Source organism: Molothrus ater, chromosome 11 (genome assembly GCF_012460135.2).
Source record: "Molothrus ater isolate BHLD 08-10-18 breed brown headed cowbird chromosome 11, BPBGC_Mater_1.1, whole genome shotgun sequence".
In the NCBI taxonomy this organism is placed as follows: domain Eukaryota; kingdom Metazoa; phylum Chordata; class Aves; order Passeriformes; family Icteridae; genus Molothrus; species Molothrus ater.
Window position 1 is genome coordinate 15,621,398 of NC_050488.2, and position 22,253 is coordinate 15,643,650.

At 42.8% G+C, this 22,253-nt stretch overlaps 2 protein-coding genes across 2 annotated transcripts in view; both read left to right on the top strand.

Moving 5' to 3' along the window:
* Nucleotides 1-4,524: 4,524 nt before the first annotated feature.
* Nucleotides 4,525-10,596, top strand: KBTBD8 (kelch repeat and BTB domain containing 8). Its single transcript, XM_036391242.2, has 4 exons — nucleotides 4,525-4,575; nucleotides 5,802-6,012; nucleotides 6,669-7,783; nucleotides 10,100-10,596. Exons 1-4 carry the CDS (start codon nucleotides 4,560-4,562, stop codon nucleotides 10,561-10,563), a joined length of 1,806 nt encoding a protein of 601 aa, XP_036247135.1. The 5' UTR covers nucleotides 4,525-4,559; the 3' UTR covers nucleotides 10,564-10,596.
* A 10,803-nt stretch (nucleotides 10,597-21,399) lies between these two features.
* The window catches only part of LOC118691706 (monocarboxylate transporter 2-like), a 33,028-nt gene continuing 32,174 nt past the window's right edge, over nucleotides 21,400-22,253 (top strand). Inside the window, exon 1 of the mRNA XM_036391058.1 lies at nucleotides 21,400-21,616. Within this exon, the coding sequence (XP_036246951.1) occupies nucleotides 21,400-21,616 (217 nt within the window). The remainder of the gene's footprint in view (nucleotides 21,617-22,253) is intronic.

Below are 22,253 nucleotides of genomic sequence, written 5' to 3' on the forward strand. Positions count from 1 at the left end.
GACTTGACAAGCTGGAAGAGGGCTGTGTCCTTTCAGATGGCTTTGGGTTATACCTGCTGAAAAATGAGGTTTTTCAGGGGGACCAAACTCACTGAATCTCTTCTTCCTGTTCCTTGTGTTGCACAGAGCAGTGAGATCCAGCTGAGTACTGAGATTTTGTCTCGGTGCAGGTACCTCAGCCTTCTCTTTGAGTCTCCTGGTAATCACACACTAGTCCTGCCAAACTTTATTTTGACAGTGGAGGAATGGCTATTTTGTTCTCCAGGATACATCACTGTCACATCACCCACATGGCACCAGTCACCCCAGTTTGTAGCAGCTGCTGGGACTTGCTGACCACAGCAGAGCCTGTCATTGTGAGATTAAGGAGGGATTAGCCCTGCAATTTCAGTCAGCCTTAAGAGAAAGGTTAAAGACTTTGGGAGGAGGAAATACGTGTGTGTGTGTGTGTGTGTGTGCGCACATGTGCCTTCCAAAACAACAGATGGTTTCAATAAAGTTGCTCCTGCTGCTAGGAAGTGGCACTTCTTGACATTAGCAGAGCCATATCTCATCAGGGTTCTTGTTTCTAGCAGGCTGGCTCAGCAGGGCCAAGCCCATGTCTGGCATGGGGTAATCAGGGAGGCGCTCCCATCTCTGCCCCATTAATTGCCCCCTGCCAGGCTGCCCTCTCTGCTGATGGAACGCCCACTGTGCTCCGTGGGGCGGGATCGATCGCCTTTGAAGGGCAACTTTCCCTCATGATCTGCAATTCCCCCCCGCTTAAACTGCAGCCAGAAGTGTCTTTGTACGGGTTCTGCAAGAAATGTGTGATTTCTTGGAACCGCTAAACAAAAACCTCTCTGCTCCAATCAATGGATCGATGTATTAAATTATTGTGCAGCTAAATTAATGTGCCCCGAGGTGACAGAATTGCAGAAAATGAGCAGTGTTTTATGCATTAAAGACAACCTAGTAAAAGATTGTTTTTCAAGGTTAGGTTGTTCCACAGTGAATATCAAGATTTTTCCAATTAAAATATGAGGGGTTTTCGGAGCTGCATCAGCTCTATTGCTTCTCACAGTGTCACAGTGCAAATTAACAGGTACAAATAACAGAAAAACTGGAAATAGTAATTGAGACATATTTGGGAGTTAGGAAGTGATACTTTTTTTTTTTTTTACTAGTTTGTATTTAAATTTTATAGGTAAACAATTTTGCTGGAAATCACTGTGGGGTTATTTTGGTGGGATTTTTGTTTGCTTGTTTAAACTCAGGAGTCATGAAAAATGTCACCATTCATAATGTTGTCAAGAAAAACTAAAGAGCTTCTGCAGCCCTTGGTTTTCTCTTTGCAGGCTATATGTGGGGATAGGCTGTGCCTTCCTTTCATGATGCCCTCTTTTCAGTGAAAAAAACAGAAAAAAAAGCAAAGAAAAAAAAAAGGAAAACAGGACGCAGTGACCTCTTTCTACAACTTAAAGTAAACATGATATCCAAAATGAAAATGGGAATATTCATGTGGATTAAAATGTGTTCCCTTTTAAAGCTGCATCCCTGGTTCAGATTTTCTTTGAATTTTGGTCCAGTTGTATTTCTTATCTTCATTTTACTGACAGCAGAAAACATGGGGAGTTTCCTACACACCAAATACGGTGTGGCAAGAGCTGCCTGTTCCAAAAGTGCTCTGTGCACCCTCCCTGGTGCAGCAGGAGCACTGGGGCAGGTCCCTCCCAGGGGACCCAAACCAACCATTTCATAGACATGATGTTCTCTCTGTCCCTATGCTGAAGGCAACCAGAATAACCAGTTTGCTAATGAACTTGTTCTGCAGGTGCAATGACAAAGGAAAACCTTTTCAACAACTTCATGGTTTGCCCCAACTCTTTTTATGGATATCTTCTGAGTTCTCAAATATCTGAAAAAGTTTGTATTTTGTCCACTTTCTCCTGAAACTTTTTCCTTTTCCTATTTTCTCTCTTGAGCTCATGACAAAGACATTTTTATTCTGAAGGCAAGAATCCCAGAACACACAGTGCCAGTTGTGAGTTTATAAGGAGTCCAATCTCTCTAATCACAGACAGACTGTTTATTCCTTATCAGTTGACATAATTTCATTTTTATTTTGAACCTTTGGAATATCAAATGGGAAAATTTCACCACCAAGTGTGTGTTTTCAAGCTCTATCTCCAGAAATGATAAATTAGGTGTGAAATTAAAGCACAAGTGAAAGCATCCTGGTCCCTCAATTACACGGACTTTGAATCCTTGCAAAATCCTAAAACAGGTTTCAGTGCATTGCTGCCAGAAGAACTAAAAAAAAAATTTAAAAGTACCAAAAATTATTAAAATACATACCAAAAACTGTTATAAGATAAAAGGATTTACATGAATATGTCTATTCACAGCTCCCCATTGTCTCCTGGAAAGCCAGAATTTATGAAATCAAATTATTTGATCAACAGCATGAAGAAATTTGTGGCAGCATCAAGCCAAGAACCCAGTTTTTCACTTCTACACTCAAATATGGGTCTGCATCACTCCACAGACAAAACAACAAGAGGAGAAAGAAATGATGAAGCAGAAGGTAAATGGAATTCTTTAAGAATCTTGTGATTTCAGAAAGAACAGGCTCAAATATTTGTGTGCAATGCAAATGCCATTTATATGAAGCTTTAACATGGTGTGTGACTGTCATGGATTTCAGAGCAGCTTGCACAGGGAACACATCTCATTCTGCCCTTTAGAGTTCCAGGGAATAGGATGGAGAGCTGGGTGAAAAACTGGGTGAAAATCTCCAGGCTTCCATGGTGCTGCATCCTAGGAGAGCTGATGGAGGTTTCCAGGGAGGGGAGAGGGTGATGGAGTTATTCCACTCGAGAAAGGCTTCAGCCTCAGCAAAAGTGCTGCTATTGATACCTCTTAAGGCACATCTAAACCTGTTTGTATGGCAATTTGCTTGCTTCACCAAAAACCATACAAAGGTAAGCTATTTCAAGTGCTCCAAAGTGCCAGTTCAGTGTGGGATTTGTATTAAAAAACATTCTACATTTGGCTTCTGCATTTTAACACTAATCCAGCCCAGCCCACACACCCACACCGAAGGAAATGAACTGTATCAGGCAATGTCATTTGCTAAAGGGTAAGAGCAGAGGAATTCTCCATCCCCTCGTTTCACATTTCTAGGGACAATTTCACAGGCTGAATGGGGAAATTGGAAAACTGCAGAATCGATTTGCAGACGTGAAGTTCTATTTTCTTGTACACCTCCTTCATCAGAGTCTCCATCACTCCTGCCTCGTGCAGCATTATCATCGGAGCAGCCTGGACACCACTGATAATTGCTGAGTGAGGGGAAGGCTGTGCCTTGCAAGCAAAAGTAAAACCAGTGGGGTGCAACTGCCTTTAAATTCACCTGTTTTGGAGAAGTGGTCATCTACTCAGGCTACTAATTTCTGAGAGTTAACAGGAAATTAATTTTAAAATATTATTCAAATTGGTTTTGTTTGCTTTTTTTTCCCATGAAAAAGCTGTGAAGCTGTCTTAAATCTATTTTGCATAAAACCAGGAAAAATAGACACAATTTTGCAATGCTTCCATTATTTAATTCTTCATTAATTGTATTTCACAAAGAAAAAAAACTCAAAACCTCTTCCACAGCAAACACCTGATAATGACACCATTCCCAAAAATGAGACCAGTAGCTAATTGCTTTAGTAAACTGGAAAACCTGTTGACTATCATCGACTTGACCTCTGGGATGGAGAGAGAAATGTGATATTAAGGGTCAGGGATAATAAAATGGTCACTTGTGTGTCTGCAGTCACTCAGCAGCTCTGTGGGACAGGTAGGGCTGATCTGGCTGCTCACAGCATGCTGGGCTTACCAACCCTGAAAAAATTCAGAATATTCCTGTGTAACCAGCTTTCACACCAAGCAGCCGATTATTGGTTTCTGTTAAAGGTGAATTCAGTCTCACACAGCTGTGGGTCTCAGCACACCCTTGCAGCACCAGGACGCTGGCAGGCATTCCTGTGCCCCTCTCTGCCGGCCCTCAGCACTGAGGCTGGCACCAGCTCCGCCGGCCATCTCCGGGGGACACCTCCAGGGCTTGCCCCAGGAGCTCAGCGTGGGCAGGAGAATAGCAGGGATTGGAGGCAGAGGGAGTAATCTACCCCTCTGGAGAGGCCATTTCTGCCGGGTGTCCCTGGTGGGGAAGGAACAGGCTCCAAACCCCCGGGACAAGGCGCTGACGGTGCCCACGGGCCGTGCCCCGGGGCCCAAAATGGCGGCCTCGCCCCCAGGCGCCGCCGCCTCGTTGCTAGGCGACTGGCAGGGCCCGCCTCCCCTCGAGAACTACAACTCCCAGGCATCCCGCTGTGGAGGGACTACAACTCCCGGCAGGCCCCGCGCGCCAAGGGCTGCGTGCCCGCACTACATATCCCGGCAGGCAGTGGGGGCAGTGGCCAATTGGTGTTGCTGATGCTGCGGGGTGCGCAGCCGGCGCTGAGCGGGGGAAGCGGCGCGGTGACATTTCCTGCCGGGCCGCCCCCGGAGCCGCTGCCCGAGCGGGGCCCAGGATGGCAGCGCTGGGAGGTCGGTGCGGGGCCACGGGGGAGCGCCCGGGGCGAGAGGGAGGCTCCTGGTGAAGGGTACCGGGGCCTGTGTGCTGAGGGGTGTCTGGGGGCAGCGGCGGTGAGGGGGTTCGGGCCTGTGCTGGGGGGGAGCACCGTGTGAGGGGCTCGGGTGCTCGGACTGTGAGGGGTCCCTGCGAGGGCAGGCGGAGCTCGGCTGTGGGAGGTGATGGCGTGAGGGGAGCGGGGCTGTGCGGGAGAGGAGCTGTGCTGTGTGAGGCTGTCCCGTGAGGGAGGGACCCCCCTGCTGTGTGAGAGGAGAGGGAGTGGGGTTGATGAAAGGCTTCCATGAAAATGGGTGTGCTCTTTCTCTTCTTTGCCCCTTTGTGTTGCCTAAATTTTGTTGGAAGCACTCTGTTGCAGTCAGCAGCTTTACCTGATTTGCAGCTCTGGCCACCTAATGTTTTTCTTTTGAGCTCTCCTTTGTTGTTTTTGTTGCGTAAAAATGTTGGTGCTATTACGAAACAGATTTTTGTGCTCGAGCTATTGCTCAATTTTCACTTTGGGATTTACTTCATTAGGCTTATCACATGTTATTTAGTAGCATATGCTCGGCTAAATATGTTTCCACGGTGATATATGAGCTCCTTCACACGTGAGAAATTTCAAATTATAATTCTGTTTTATTTGCAGAGAAAACATGTAACTGTACCTAGAAATTTATGTGAGTTTAAGTTAAGACTTATTGTAGGGTTGTTTCTTCATGAACCTCTGCTCTAACCATCACTTGTGTAAGGCAGGACCCAGTTCCTGTTTCAATGTGAAGTTAAATATTTACATACAGGCTTGTGTAATGATGGGGTGGTTTGGGGACTTATTTAATTCCTCTGTGTCCCTTTTTGTTTTAAGGGTCAATAAGTGTTGTGTTCCTTGACTTGATTTCCCCTTCCCCAGTTGCATGAAGTATTTGTATTGTTCTCCTTAATGGAGATAAAATTTAAAGGGGTATAAACTTTATAGCTGAAGGGTAACTGACACTGTGAAAAGGAAAAAAAAAGTACTGAGGTCTCTTTATGTATTTACCCACCCTTGTCAATGTTGGGCTTGCTGTTGAAGGATGATGATGCTGAGGAAGTATGGATTATCAATTGTGCTAATTCTTGGTCATGCGTGGGTTTTTAGCTGGTGTATGAATTTTTTGTTTTGTTATTGGGTGTCTTCTGTAAAAGTTTCAATTTTGCTTTGTAGAACCAAGTCAGTTTTCACAAACACTGAACGGAGTCCCTCCCTCAAACCAAGTCAACAGTGGAATGGACCCCTTCCATGCCTGTAGTATTCTCCAACAGCTGAAGACCATGTATGATGAAGGACAGCTGACAGATATTGTGGTGGAAGTGGATCATGGGAAAACATTCTCCTGTCATAGGAATGTTCTTGCTGCAATCAGTCCTTATTTCAGGTACAACCATCCATTGTTCTAGTGGGGATCAAAGCAGACAGAATATTAGCCTAGGTATGGTTTTTTTAGATTTTCATTTAATGAAAATAAGTTCTGTGTGTTTATAGATAATATAGTGCACCTAGCAAGTGAAGATTACTGTTCCCTTAAGGTCAATGAATTAAAAGTGTCTGTTTCTCAAAGGAAAGTTTCATTGGAGACAATGTCACTCAATTTTAAGCCAAGCAAAACTGCCCCCAGTACTGAGAGTATCAGAGATACAGTAAGAACACATTGAAACTATTTGTTTCTTTTCAAGTTGCATATTTTAGCATGCTGAAGTATGCATACGAAATAACTTGTTGAAGGTTGAATGCAAAGACTTGGATATGTCAAGACCTTTGCTTGTAAACTCAGTGAATTTTAACATGGGGTTAGTGAGATAATTAAGCAAGAAATTCTACTTTTGTTTCAGTAAGTGTCGAAATGATCTTACATTGAGGTACCCCAACAGGAACGTGTAACACCTGTGATAAACGTGTTTGTGCTGACAGAGGGGCAAATGCATTGGGGCTGGCTGTACAATATATTTAATTTTATGCCTGTAGCTGAAGGTAATTGCAGGCAGACTGGTGAAGGTAATTGCAGCCAAAGTGCTGGGTGTTTGTGCCTTGCAGATCGATGTTCACGAGCGGCCTTACCGAGAGCACGCAGAAGGAAGTTCGGATCGTTGGTGTCGAGGCAGAGTCGATGCATTTAGTGTTGAACTATGCATATACCTCCAGAGTAGTGCTGACAGAGGCCAACGTTCAAGCTTTGTTCACTGCAGCCAGTATCTTCCAGATCCCTTCCATCCAAGACCAGTGTGCTAAATACATGATCAGTCACTTGGACCCACAGAACTCCATTGGGGTGTTCATCTTTGCTGATCACTATGGTCATCAGGAACTCAAAGACAGGTCACAAGACTACATTCGCAAGAAGTTCCTGAGTGTCACCAAAGAGCAAGAGTTTCTTCAGTTGAGAAAAGACCAACTGATAAGTATCCTCAACAGTGATGATTTAAATGTAGATAAAGAAGAGCATGTTTATGAGAGCATTATAAGGTGGTTTGAGCACGAACAAAATAAGAGAGAAGTGCACCTTCCAGAAATATTTGCCAAATGCATCCGTATGCCTCTGTTGGACGAGACCTTTTTAGAGAAAATCCCTCCCGTGTTTGCACAGGCGATGGCCAAAAGCTGTGTACAAAAGGGACAACCCAGTGCCAATGGCTACACACAACGGCTTGGAATGACCGCTTCCGAAATGATCATATGCTTCGATGCTGCCCACAAACACTCAGGAAAGAAGCAAACAGTGCCTTGTTTAGATTCGGTCACAGGGAGAGTGTTTAAACTATGCAAGCCACCCAATGACTTGAGGGAGGTGGGAATTCTGGTGTCTCCTGATAACGACATTTACATTGCGGGTGGGTACAGGCCCAGCAGCAGCGAGGTCTCCATCGACCACCGAGCCGAGAGTGACTTTTGGATGTACGACCACTCTGGCAATAGGTGGATTCCCAAGGCTCCTTTGCTGCGGGCCAGAATAGGCTGCAAGCTGGTTCACTGCTGTGGGAAGCTCTACGCCATCGGGGGCAGAGTGTATGAAGGAGATGGGAGGAACTCCCTCAAGTCTGTGGAGTGCTACGACAGCCGGGAGAACTGCTGGACAGCTGTGTGCCCCATGCCCGTGGCCATGGAGTTCCACAGCGCTGTGGAGTATAAGGATAACATCTATGTTTTACAGGGTAAGGTGGTTTGACTGCCTCTCTGGTGTTTTATTGGAAATGGGGATTGTTTGTTCTGACTGACTTCGGCAATCTGGAAAAATCCCTTGGGCAATGGGGTGGGAGGGAAGAGGGGGGGAGCTAGGAAGACTGGAGGTTGCTGCTTGAATTCTCGTGCCTTGGGAATGTGTCACTAAGTTGTAGTGCTGAGTTATTGCAAAGATGGCATTTTTGGTGGTATTCTGAGTCAACAATACAATATTAAAATTAACTTTGAAAATTCTTCATTAAATCTTTACCTGAGTGAAATGCACCAATGTTGAAGAAAAGATACTATCCTATGAAAAAGCACTTTGCATTTTAGTTGGCTAAAGGTGAGAAAATTCCTAGTGTCTTATTCTTGGTGACTTGTAAAAGTTGATTAACGACTTCTAAGCCTTCATTTCTGCCCTACCGTGCTTTCTGAAGTCATCTTAGAAACTAGAAAGAGATAAAACATCTCTCTTAGTTAACTCTGTTCCTTTGGACAGTAATTACAGCACTGCTTTTACATTCAGTGCACACTGGAAAGTGCTGAGACTGCTCTGAGGCTGTGGTAAGAGGGCCACAAAGTGGGAAAGAAGGAGGGAGGGAGAGGTGTCCCAGTTTTGTTTTGCTGAGGGCCACCTCTGTAAACACCTGCACAAGTTGGGGTCTCAGATGCACACCAGCTCCTTCTTGGGTCACTTCCATACAAAGCTGGATCACAGGGAAAAAACAGAGAATCCTGTAAAATCCTTACTATTTAGCAGAAGAAGTTAACATTATTTCTTGACTTTGCATTCATTATCTTCCATGTGACTTGCAGTTTTCTTCTTCCATTGTTTCTGTGTCATGTTCTACTCTTGTTGGTTGTAGCCTTAAGTTGTTCTGTTGTGCTAAAAAGTTCTTTAAATCTCTCTTGGGTCAGATGTCTGCTTTAGGTGTTTAGAAAGGAATGCTGAAGAATACTGAACTTAGTATATGTTCTTTTAGTGTTTCTTAGACCTGATAAAAGGTGGATGATATTATAACCTATAGAATAAGAGTGCACCTTGTTCACAAATTTCAGCTGCTCTGATTCTGTGCTTCAGTGCTTTAAGTGACAACTGACTGCTCACACAAATAAGCTACTTCCTGTGCTAACCAGCAAATTCTAAAGAGTCGTGTTATGGGTGGCTAGAAACAGCCTTGATTGAGCTGTGCTGTAGTACAGAGAGGTCAGCTTTTAGTAATTTTTCTAGGGAAAACTCCTATGTTAGATAGAAGTAGTCAATAAGAATTGATGAGAGTGTGAAAATGCCTGTGGAATGCTAGTGTCAGTCACAGGAGATTGCACTGTGGAACAAAACTGAATAATCAAAATTAGTATTATCTGTAAGATTTAAACTCTGTTCCACCAATTTTACTGTCTCATTTCTGCATTCTTTGTTATACTTGAGGTGTTTGGTCACACAACAGCTTGGTTAAAATTCTTGAGATAGCCAGGTGAAATCATGTATGATTTGAATTCTGCTAGTGTTTGGCAAATGTAAGGGAGTCAAGGTAGTCTTTATCCATGTATTTTTCATGAAATGCACAGAGTTTTTGGTCACCTGAACTTCCTTTATCTGCAGTCTGTAGCTGCTGCTCTGTGCACTGAGCAGCAGAGGTGTTTTATAACCTAACCACAAACCTAACTGTGAATCAGTAGCTTCATGCAGGTCCTCCCCTGGCTTCCTTTTCAGGAAATCAGCCTAAATGTGCAACCCAGCCACCTGATACCAGTAGCTTCAAAATCTGAGTGTAGTATAAGACAGAATTCAGGGTTTGAAAACTGCTAAACCTGAGCAAATCATTGTGAAACTCCCCATCTGCAGATGACACATTGCGAAGATGTTACAGAGTGAAACAAATGTACTTCAGATATTTCAAGACTGGAATCTTGAAAGGTTTTGTCCCAGATTAAAAAGCATGGTTTAGAAATAATACAGGATACCTAGAAACTGTGTAAAGTGTGTTTCTTTCTAGGATGCCTAGAAACTCCATATACTGTGTAATATGTGTTTACACGTATTTCTGTGTAAAATATACTTCAAATTCCTTCTGCTTCAGCTGAACCAGAAACTTGAAGTAGATTTTAGTCATGCTGTTAATATTTTTGTAAAGCACTAAAAGGAAAGCAGCTGATGGTCCTGGGGTGTTTGTTTTGGGATCCAGGCTCTAGAAAGTTTAGAGTGTTTGTGTCTGTGGAAGGACGTACCTGAGAGCTCAATTACTGCGGAACTGTTGGTCTGGAAACAAAGCATGAGTTGTGTTTTATTTTTCCTCTCTCTTCAGGGGAGTTCTTCCTTTGCTATGATCCTCAGAAGGATTACTGGGGATTTCTGACCCCAATGACTGTGCCTAGGATCCAAGGCTTGGCCACAGTGTACAACGACTCCATCTACTACATCGCAGGCACCTGCGGGAACCATCAGCGCATGTTCACCGTCGAGGCCTACGACATCGAGCAGAACAAGTGGACTCGAAAGAAAGACTTCCCCTGCGACCAGTCCATCAATCCATACATCAAACTTGTTCTCCTCAAAAACAAACTCCATCTCTTTGTCAGAGCTACTCAAGTCACTGTTGAAGAGCACGTTTTCAGAACCAGCAGGAAGAATTCACTCTACCAGTACGATGAGGTCACTGACCAGTGGCAGAAAGTCTACGAGACTCCAGACAGGCTCTGGGATTTAGGCCGGCATTTTGAATGTGTTGTTGCTAAATTGTATCCGCAGTGTCTTCAGAAAGTTATTTAAATTCTTTTTTTTTTTTTTGGGTTTGTTTTTTTTTTTTTTCAGTAACAGGCCTTAGTGATTTCAGTGGTAATTTGATGCTAGAGAAAACATGTCTTAAAAGAAAACAAAGAAATTCTGTCAGTATTTATTGTAAGATGAAACAGACAGTTTTTTGTATATGGGGATGGGTGCTCTTTAAAGGTTGCAGTCCGGGGAGGGACTTGTTGGTTCAGTTTCATATTTACTGATATTTTCCTGGGAAATTAGAAGGAGGTTACAAAGTGCAATTATCAGCATTTTTTTTTCTGGTATACACTTAATCATGTCATACTAAAGGTTTTTTTTGTGGTAAAAGCAAATTAAGTGGAAGAGCCAGGATAACTATGCACTACAGTGAAAGAAAATCTAGCATTAATAGTTAAGGATGTCCAAGATGTGTTGAAGTGACTTTTCTTCTTTTTCTCTTTTTTTTTAATACGGGTAAAATTTGAGGCAATATCACTAAGTTTTGTTGCTTTTTTTTTTTCTAATTTAGATTGAAAGTACATAGAGAGGAATGGTAGATCCTGATTCATAATGATCTCTTCTTTTTGTACTGTTTTTGAAGTCTGCTAAGATGTTTGTGATGTTGTTTGTGCACTGCAATTTGGGAGAAAAACTCAAGTCAGATTTGGATTGTGGAGTACCTTTGCCCCGGATGGAGGCCTGTTCATATTGTTGTACCAGTTCCTGTCTGTGGATTTTTGTTGAGATTGAGCTTAATGATAGTGGGGAAAAAAACCCCAAAACCTGTTTTTTGCCACATAGGTGTAGTGCTGTAAAAACTTTTTTTTTTTTAACACTGATTAAAACTTTTTTTTTCACCCCATAAAGGGCTTTAACCCAAAAGTTGATGGTGCTAGTACATTTTTAATACTTGTTTGTCTGAACTGGGCCAGCCTTCTGCTACTGTTTAAGACAGCCTGTTATTTTCCATGGAGTGTGTGTCTGTCTTCAGGCCCTGTCCTGTCATCAGATTCTTTTCTAACCTAACATTTTTACTGCAGTGGTGTTCTTGCACAGAATGGTGACAGGATATGGCCTTAATAATACTGATTCTCTTTTATTTTTTCTCTTTGTGTGGAGTGTTCATTCTGTCTCCACTACAGTACAGTGCTATGTGCAGAGTTGGCATGTGCTCTGGTGATTTGGAAAAGTGTGGTTTAACTTTGCAAGTTGTTTTTCTTTTCACTTTGCAGTCAAGCCCCCAGCTATCTTCTATTTCCTTCTGATCTATAATGTGAAAAATTGCACTACTGAGCTGTAAGCATTATCCAGTGTATTAAGCAAAATTGACAATAAGCATCCATGGCTTAAATTATCTTATGGGAAATACAGAATAAGGAATATATTGCAACACTTGTCTTTATGTATTTAACATTTAACTTATTTTTTAAAAGTAAGTAAGTTTGACCTTCAGCCTCTACTTCAGTAGTGAAAATTGGATTTAAAAGGGAAAAGAGGACTCCTAAAACTTGCATCAGGTTTACCAGCTTTCTTCCAGCTCTACTTTTTGCAGAGCTTTAAGTTATCTTATTCATTTCTGGTTTTTTTCTGTTGACCTAAGTAAACCAGTTAACTTGACATGGCACTGGCCGTCACTGCCTGAAAGTGCTTACCATTATCTGGCTTAGCAGCTGATATTTCAGTCAGCCAAATATTTAGCTCATTGTTTATCCCCCTGGCATGGCTGAGGATTTGGATAATGTTTGTTTACTATGTGGTCTTCCTGTTCCCAAATGGAATCTTCCTAATACATGAAAATACTCACTTGATTCTATTTATTAATTCTTGCACAAAATGTTTGAGAGGCAAAAACAAACAAAAAACTGTGAAATGAAAAGCAAAATAAAAATGCCTCTTTACATTACATACCTCATCTTCCAGAGATTCACCAAACTCTTCTTCCAATGCGAGCACCTGCATTTTGGTTTTTTTCCTGAATTTGGCAATTCTCGCTAAGACTGCATTTTCCAGCAGTGTTCAGGTGTATTGTTTCTTTGTTTAGTTTTCTTCTTCTGGATAGTTTTATCTATATGCATAGCCAGGAGTAACGGGTTTTCTGACAAGTACAAGTAATTTAATTTTTAACTAATGATCCTTAGTCCTTGGCTAGCTCTCTTTGCGCTCTTGTAGGCCTCTAGCTGCAAGCTTTCTGAAGCACCCTCCCTAACAGTGTTGCATTTGTGTGTAAAACCATTTCTTTTGCAAAGTGTTATGTAACTTTTTCCTTGTTTCTTTGTTTGTGTTTCTTTTTTTTGTTTGTTTTTTAGCTTGGTTGACTATTTACAAGATTTCTTGCTGCTTTTTGACAATCTATATTTATTTAGTAGAACAAATTTCAATATATTACTTGAAACTATGAAATAGAATTGAGTTAGCAGTTGACTGGTCATGTGATGTATAGAAGTACAATATGCTGTGGTTAATTCTGCAGTAGGTTTGTTAATTTTGTTTATCTGCACTAAAGTACGAAGATCTCCATTCTGTTTAACCATTCAAACTGAGGGTGTGATCCAAGTCTGTCATGTGTTTGAAAGCTAAATCCTGGAAACTGCTGTGGGAGTAGAATATACTAAATCTTTTGCATGGGGAGTTTGTTGAGACAGTAATGTAGCTGTGACATTTTGCCAATTCTTAAATGCTTCTACGTTACGCTGAAAGTCAGATTCCTGGTAAAGTTTTGCTTTAGAGTCAGGCTTAAGTAAACTTGCACAGCACAAAAAAAATAATTGCACCAAAGGTACTGATAATATTTGAACAGTGATCTGTACATTTTGCTCATTTGGAATTTTTTTTTTTGCATTTGTTTATTTCCCTTTATGAAATGAATTTCTAGTGTTGTAAGAACTTAGGTGAGTGTAAATCTCTTCCAAAATTATTAGTTACTTTAGAAGGAAACATTTTGTAATTTCCACTTGCTTCCATCAATGAAATTTAGAATAACTCAGAGCAGTTTTGGTGCACCAGACATGCAGTGTGTGTATGTTCTACAAGAGATCCAAGAGCTCCCTGTTTGCGAGGCTGTTGAGAAGTGGCATCCAACATTCAGTGCTCAGGTATGTTAGTAAGAAGTACTGTAGTCCTATGAGGGCAAATGTGTGGATTTTTAAACATTTTGCCATAATTGCACAATTTTGCATTTTTACTTAATGTCATGTTATGTTTCTTAAAATAAACCTATTGTTGAAATACAGTGGAGTTTAACTGTTTTTGTGGCAAATCTGTGTGCATTTTAGTAAATTTCTGAAAATTAATCTGATGTATTTTTGATGTTTGTTCAGTTCTTCTATTTCTGCACTTGTGCCTCACCTGTGTGTAATGTCACTTTTTTTTAATGTGGAAGGTGCTTTGTTCTTTTGTCTCATTCCTTGTGGCTGTTCAGCTGTAACTTCTGGTTTGTTTACACACAGGCAACATGGTCTTTCCCTTCCCTTTCTCCATGCCTTTGGCTGCAGTTGGCATCCCAGCAGGAGTGGCAAGTGGGGATTTCCAGCCTGAGAACACTGTGTGTTGGAAACCCCCAGCCCCCTTTTTACACTGAATTTCCCAGCACCCTTGCTGCAGAGCTGAGAACTGGAGGCTCCTGGCTATTAAAGCAAAGCAAAGCTGCTGCAGTGATGGTTGTAACAGAACTGCTTGTACATGATACTGGTTGGTTGAGAGCCTTTGTTCCCTTCCAGAGGCTCTCATGATCAGTGGAGATGCCAACTCATGGCAGCCTGGGAAAACACCATGGGATTCTCTAGTGCTGATTCTCTTGTGCTGACCTTGTCAGGTTCTGCAGGCAGTGTCTGTGTGCAGTCAGGGGCTCTGATCGCCCTGGGACTGCAGAGCTGTGCTGGGCTGGCTCCTGTGGCTGGGATGGTGCTCTGGAGGGCTGCACTCTTTGGGAAAGACAGACCAGGGAGGCACTGTGGATCTGGTGGCAGCACTTGGGATGTATCAAAGGGTGTCTTGGGGTGGGTGATGAGTGAGTCAAGACTCAGGGCTCTGCTCAGGGCAGTCTGGGCAGTGTGAGCTGCTGTGGGTGTTTGCTACAGGCCACCTGAGCACAAGAGCATGAGGCTTTCTCCAGGCTGCCTCTTCAGAGGTCCTGGAGCAATCCCATAGGAAACGGCCCTGCAGGGAATGGGGGTCCAAGAGAGCTGGTTGATTTTAAAGGATCACTTCCTTCAGGGTCTAAAATGATGCAAGCTGATGAACAAGAAATTGGGTAAAAGGAGCAAGATACTTGTGTGAGTAAAAAAGGAATTCAGTTCCTGCATAAGCAGGAAGCACACAGGAGATGGGAGCAGGGTCAGAACAAGAGAGGGACAGGAGTGATTCAACCATGCTCTTTGATTCCCTAATTTCTCTTCTGCTGTTGTGGCAAAGAACAGATACATGGATTGTCCCCCAGTGCCCCAAGTTCCTGTGGAGCTCTTGTGAAATCCTTTCAGTGCTGGCCTGTGTTACAATGCCAATGCTGTAACAGAGGAGGATGACTGGGCAGGGTCAGGTTAACCTGCTCAGGTGCAAAGAGGGTGAGCAGCTGACCAAGGGAGCCACAGGTTTGCAAATGATGATACTCTTTTAAGGGTCAATAAGGGTACTAAATTCCAATTTCCTTCTTTGGGTACTAAAGTAAATTCCAATGTATTTTTTTGAAGAGAGAGGTAGCTGAGCCCTTGAGAGATTTTTCCTGTCTGCAGGTTGGGGATGGAATTATTTACTGGGCATTTTTTTTTTCTTTCAGAGACTTCCTTTTAGAAGCGAGTTATTTTAGAAGCTTCTGCTGAAGGACAGGAACACACAAACCCCTGCACACCCCCTAAAGCAAAACAGCATTAATTAAATGAACTTATCCACTGTGTTTGTGCCCCAGGGCTGTGCAGTGCATGCTGCATGCAGGGGAGTATCTCCCAGCTTGGCACTCGTGTGCAGCCAAGAGGTGGGGAAGTAACCATCCAGCTGTTGCTTTCTCCTTATCTCTCTGCACATGTGCTCCCCCCTGGGCCTCTCAAAGATGGAAGAGTGAGACCAGCAAAACTGGAACCTCCCCCATTTCTTAATATCTCACTAAGGTCCCCATGCCTCACTGCTGATTGTTGTGTTTTACACAAATAATGGTACAAATATCTACTTTAAGAGGCAGGTTTTTATTAACTTTTACAAAGATTATGTGATCAAATTACTTAACAAGTATAAGATACAAAACCAACTGATTTCTAACATCTCTCCAAGAGGAATTTCTGAAGTACAACAAAGGCATTTGTCAACTTTCCCTTTCAGAAGGTGCTGGTGGGGTCTCTTTGTTTGTAACCAACCATAGAACACAAATCCTGTACAGACTGTACATCTCTGAAAGCTTTGGCTCTCTACAAAATGCAATTTAAAGCAGTCTCCACCTGAGGAGGTGGGGGGCAGTGAGCAGACAGTGAGAGCGATGGACAGAGCCCTGAATATTGTATTTCCTCATGGTAGAAAGTGCTGGGTTCTACTGTTTTTGAAGGTTTATGCTGTATTCCTGCATGTCACAAGCTTTGAGTGGAGAAGGCCTAGATCTGCCTGAAGAGGAGCAAAAGGGAAATAGGTGAAGCATTATGCCCTACTCTTTGTAGCACCTGGATGATGGGGAGACCTTCCCAGCATGGAAGGACCTCTGTGTAATTCATACAAGTGGGTCACAGCTTTCTCCTCTGCCCTCCTTCTTTCTGTGGCTGTGAGCCAGGGCACTCCAGGGTAACAGAGCTGGAGCTTGTGCCCAAATAACCTCAGGCTGCTGTCTTTTAACAGATCAGCTCCACAATTTACCATGCTATGTGCGTATTTAGACCTTTGAGTGTCACTGAGTGCTAGAAATGATAACATACCTGTAAAACATCAACCTAAATGGTACCAAATCTATCTGTTTTAAGGAATGCCCTCTGTCTCCTTAGATCTCCACATGACCTCTGCTTTGCAGCCCTCACTGTCACACAGCTGTAAGAACTGTGAACTGTAGGCTCACTTTGTGCCAGCTTTTGATCCTTTTGTTTAATGATAAATATCTAATTTTTGATTATCTATAAACTCAGTTCTAAATCCCATTAGATCAATTATTTTGAAGTCAGGATGGTATGTGACGCATCAGTTGCAGAATAAGATTTGCAGATAAATTCTGAATTACCTTAAACCCTTCCAGATTGATTCAGTTCATGTTCCTTCAGTAACAGATTTCTTTATAGATTCTGAAAAGTTCAGGGGCAGGAATAATTGGCGAATATCAAATTAACCTTCTCTAACAGCCAATAAATTAAGTGCTGAAATTGTCTTTATTCTGAACATTTACATTTTAAGTAAAAGTTATGCCTCATTTTATATCAAAACTAGTATATGGAGAGCAAGTGTTAAGAAGAAAGAGCAGTTGGATTAGTCCTTCAAGTTCAATTTTTCATAGGCCAATGAAATAGTAGAGTTTCTGCTGCTTTTGTCCATCTCAGCCACAAGGGAGGTGTCCAAGATTTTCTGAAGTGATTTTGAAGAGCAGTCTCAATAGTATGAGTTGCTATTGTATCTGAAGTGCACTAGAAATGGTCATAGCCACTAACTATCAGCAAAAACCTATATAAATCAGGCAGTTGCTGTTAACACAGAGATGGAAGGAGGGACAATATCTAACAAAGGCAAATCCATGTTTTGATTTGGTAAAGCACCAGTCTAAAATGGCTCAGTGTCAAGGGAACTGTTGGGTATCCACAAGCAAAACAGAAAGTACATCTTTGGAAGAGTAGAGTTAATTAATTCTGAAGGGTCTAAAGGAATTTCATCTCTTGCAATGCCATTCTATCTTACAGTGGCGTTCTTCCAACACTACACCCTTAGGACTGAATTACTCCCATGAACTCCAGGTCTGGGGTGGTTGCATTCTCCTCCACAGGCAGCTCCTGGTGCCCTCCCATGGGTGCAGCACAGAGGACCACATGCACCTCCAGCAACCTGCAACAAATCCCCACAGCACCCACAGCTGCCTTTAAGGATTTACTCATTTCAGAACACAGAAAAAGCACCAGGTATGCTTGTTATATTTCTGGCTGTAAAACATTTTTAGAGAGAATAACTGGTTGGAGCCATGCCTGGTGAGGCAGAAAGAGCAGGACCACGGGATCGATCAGCCCAAGGAATGTGCAACTGGAATTTGTTCCCTGACTCTGAGCTAATGGTGAGTGCCTGGGGAGACAAGCATGGAGTGCCTGTCAATACTCCCCAAGCTCCAGCAATTTGCCATCTGCAATGCCAGAGGTGACATCTCTGTGTTTAATAGCCCTCAATGGATTTCTCCCCAGAATTTATTTTGCTGTCTTTTGACCCCTGGAGACTTTTTTATCAAGCTGTTACAAGTGCCTGGTAGAAAAATCTTTTAAAATGGGAGATGTGTATTGTGTGTCCTGTGTTGTGAGAAGAACATCTGAGCTGGCTGGGAGAGCACCATTTGCAGCCTTTTGTGCTGGTGCAAACTGGGAACTTGTGTGTGGGTTTGGGCACTAATTGTGTCCTTGCAAGGAAGATATATCTGCTATGGAAGAATGTGGATGTAGCATGTGGCTACGAGGCAGAAAATATGGGCTACAGGAGATGCTGACTGGCAAAGTTAACTGGGATGTATCATTTTCCTATCTCCATTTACTTTTCTGATTAATTTTCTACTCAGATTGGCTGAAAACAGTTCCCTTGCCCACCTACAATCAGTTTTTTTCCCATTTTTCTTTTGTGCTTCTGTAGTGTGTTGCAGCGTTGGGATTATAAACACAACAGGGGAATGTTTTAAATCCCCCAAATGAGGATTTGCAACATAAGTCTGGTGGAAACATTCCTACTGAAACTGGGTTACATTAACCTTTACAAAGCATGGACATTGCTCATTTAATAGTCCAAGTCAACTGCTTGGTTACTGGTAAAAAATTGAGGAATTTTCTGTATCTTTTCCCCTCACTTCAGGGTGATATTTACCCCTGGATAAGTGTTGCTGTGGCCTGTCAATGCCATTTATTGGGTGATCAAAATCAATCAGATGCAGGATTTTGGGTGACCCAGAAGTCACGCAAGAGAACTTTGGGCAGAGGAGTAAAATGCCTGTAGCAGGGCATTTTGGGCAAAGACCTCCATATGCAAATTTCCCTGGAGCCAAAGTGGGAGCAGAGCCTGCAAAAATACATTGTAAAGAAAGAATAAGTTAATATGTACAAGGAAAAGTGATATCTGACAAATAATTTATCAACATCCACAGGGAGCTGAGACATGCCAGCATTCCAAGCACAGCGCATGCAGAGTTTGCTGGGAAGGGCCACCCCCGTTCAAGAGGAGTTAATGTGAGATACAGCAGCCTTTGGGTCTAACAGGTGGCAGAGGTTGTTCCAAGCGAGAGTAGAACCTTTGATCTCCTCTGGGCTGGGGGACAAGGTCAGCAGAGGGGTTTAAAAGGCAGCAGGTCTCTCCCAGAGGAGCCAGCAGCCGGCACTGCCAAGGGACGGGGTCTGAGCCGGACGGGGAGCAGCCCAGTGGTCAGTGAGTGTTTGTGTCTGGTGCTGTGCTGGGCTTGAGGGAATCTTGGCCCCAGGGAGCCCTTGGATCAGCAGGTGAAGCTTCATTAGAGTCAGGTTTGATTTTTCGAGGTGCCGTCATCTAGCAAGAAAACCCAGCCCCAACCAAGTAAAACGAGCAGTGTAGAAAAATAATTGTGCAGTCCAAGAATAGTCCCCAGTTGATTTGGGTTACAGAAGGAAGGTTGTGATTGTATTTGTTGGTTCCAAATGATGGCAGTTCGATAAGTCAAGGAAAGAGGATGGTAAATGTCAACTGGATTGAGATGTAAGGGCCTTGATTGTGCAAGAGACCTGGAATTCCTTTATTTCCAAGTTGTTGTTTGTAGCCTCAGAGAGATTCTTGAAGAGGTTTGAATGATAGTGGAGAAAAGATCCAGAATACTTGTCCAAAGAATAAGTCTAAATAAACTAAGAGGAATTAAGCAGGAAGCCTGCAGAGAGTGGTAAGTGGAGAAATGGGATATCCAGACTTTTTAACTTCACAAAAAGGAAATAGGGGTAAAGTGAGAGAGCTGACAAATCAACTTGTGCCAGACAAAGACAACTTTCCCTTTATGGAAAGGCTTAGATGAGGGGGTATAACAGACTCTGCATCAGAGTGTTCCATATACTGTGGGTACCTGTTAGGGAAAAATAAGTTTCATAAATATCTATCAGACCAGTTTATTAGCTAATATCAGAGCAAGAGAAACTTTGCAGGTACAACCTTGCTGATCCTGAAATTAAAACACAGCATCCCTCACAGTGTGACGGGGCATTTTCCTTATTATTTATAATTTTATTGTAAAATACTTAGTTGGTCATCTCTTGATATAGCAAAGAAATCTCAGGAAACCAAACAACTTGCAATCCTGGACATTATCCAGATAGAAATTAGAGTGGATTTATTAAATATTAGCATTTTGGGCTAATAATTTTTCCAGTTACAGTCAAGTTCCTCTCATGTTCCAGTGAAATCCCTGTAAAGGGGTTGGAGCTGGGTGATCTTTAAGCTCCCTTCCAACCCAAACCATTCTGTGATTGTGTGTAAATGGCAGTGAATCAATCTCTGTTAGACTGGCTCTGACCATGGCTCCTCACCCAGAGAGGCTGGGAGAGGATGCCCAGGGATGAGGGTGAGGATGGAGCAGGTGTGTGGTGAGCCCCTTCCAGTGTAACCTCCTACCCTTTGAGGGCCTCTAGAGCACTGAACTTGGGCTTACATAAATTTCCTTCAATTAAAAATAAATGCAGATGAATGGTCTTGGTCTGTAGCAAAAAAAGACAGTGAATAGAGTCTATGACAAGAACAAAAATTGTCTTTCAGGACAGGACAAAGTTTTCAATGGAGGTCTAACTATTTTGCAAAGGGATTCCAAAACTCATCCCTGGCGTATCTGAAAGATTCACAGAAAAGACATGCGTGTTTTATTTATTTTTCTTTTTATCCTCATTTTATTTTAATGACCAGGGAAAATGGGAAGAATGCAAATGAGTGAATGCCCTCTTTGATCTGTGCTGTTCCTGAGCATAATCTGGTAACCTGGCAGGCATCAGGCACGAGTGGAATTGCTGCCCATAAGTAGGAAGGAACCTCAGCCCCTTTGCAAGCGTTTTCTCAGTTTGGTTGTTGGTTTGAGGGAAGCAACAGCCAGAAGAGCCCTGTCCCCCTGCAGAACAGGGGAGCTGGGCCCACTGTGGGGCTGCTCATCTGCTGCTTACATCATGAGGATTGTTCTTTTGAGCAGGAATCACCTGAAATCATAAGGACTCCCACCCACACCTGAAAAGCACAAAATGAAGAATTCACCCTGAAAAAGGTACAGCCACAGCACTGGGTTCTCTCCTGAGGGACTGTGGCAGGAGTAACCTCCAGAAGCCATCTCCCAAGGTGGGACACAGAGCCACAGGCTGGATGTGGCAGAGAGCACAAAGTGGAGGCACTGACTTCACCTGGGACTGAGCTCTGCTCCTGGGCATGGAGGCCATGGGAGTATTTTGAGGGTATGCTTTTAAAATGCAGGTGGAAGAGCTGGACAGGGTTATTGCAGAGGGAAGGGTGATCTTGGTTGTGCTAGAATTGAACAGTACAACTGTTAAAAGGCAGCAAAAGGATTAAGGCTTCAAGTGTGGGTGATTCTCTGTACCTCTAAATCGTTTTAATTTGCTTTAAAATGATTCCTGACCATATGTTATGAACATTCTGTACAACACACATCTCCTCTGCTCTGCAGGACACTGGGAAGCAGGGTTTGCTCTGGAATCTGCCCTGACCATGTCTCCTCCAGTCCTGTCAGACCTGGGCTATGTCCCCCCCGATGGAGGATGGGGCTGGGCCGTGGTGTTTGGAGCCTCCATCTCAATTGGGTTTGCATTTACCTTCCCCAAAGCTTTCACAATCTACTTTAAAGAGATCCAGGCTTTCTTCAACATCTCCTACAGCCAGATTGCCTGGACAACATCCATCATGTGTGCTACCACCTATGGAGGAGGTAAGTGAAGCAAGGCTGGATCTTCCTTTGGAAAGAGAAGATCTGAGCTCTGCACCCAAAGGGGAGAATGCATTTCTTTGAGAAAGTTCCTGAAAGTGCTAACTCTAAGCCTGGCTTTCTGTTTTCTGATGATACATATTGGAAAAACTGAGAAAACCAGTAGTGCTGAGTTTTTTATTGCCAACATATATGAAGCCATCAATTATTATTTCATCAGAAATCTTGCTATGCGTGGGTGAGTAGAGGCTTGGAATTATTTGAGTCTGGGCAGTTATTTCAGTATACTTAGTCTTTTGTTCTGCTCCTATTCTTGTCTTTCCTTTTGAAACAAAAATGTGTGGCTTGTACTCATGATTGCAGAGAAGCCACTGAAACTCAACCCCAAAGTTTTGCTGATGTACAGATATGAGATATGGAATATATGCATGTATACCTTGAGACAGCATTGAAGTATTTCCCTAAATCTGTTGCTAAAATCTTGCTTCAAATAAGCAAGGATGATGTTTTAGGCTTTTCTCTGTAGAATCTTAAAAAAACCCACATTCACTGGTTTCTTCAGATTAAAATGTTCACTGGGTACCTGTACCTTGGCTGCAAAAGTTGCTGTTGTGGGAAGATATCTGCTGTCCTCATAATG

What these genes read in the sequence shown, in the direction of transcription:
- KBTBD8 (XM_036391242.2), top strand. An exon ending in GCAATCAGTCCTTATTTCAG is followed by an intron (nt 6,013 to 6,668) that starts GTACAACCATCC and finishes TGTGCCTTGCAG; the next exon opens with ATCGATGTTCACGAGCGGCC. An exon ending in TAACATCTATGTTTTACAGG is followed by an intron (nt 7,784 to 10,099) that starts GTAAGGTGGTTT and finishes CTCTCTCTTCAG; the next exon opens with GGGAGTTCTTCCTTTGCTAT.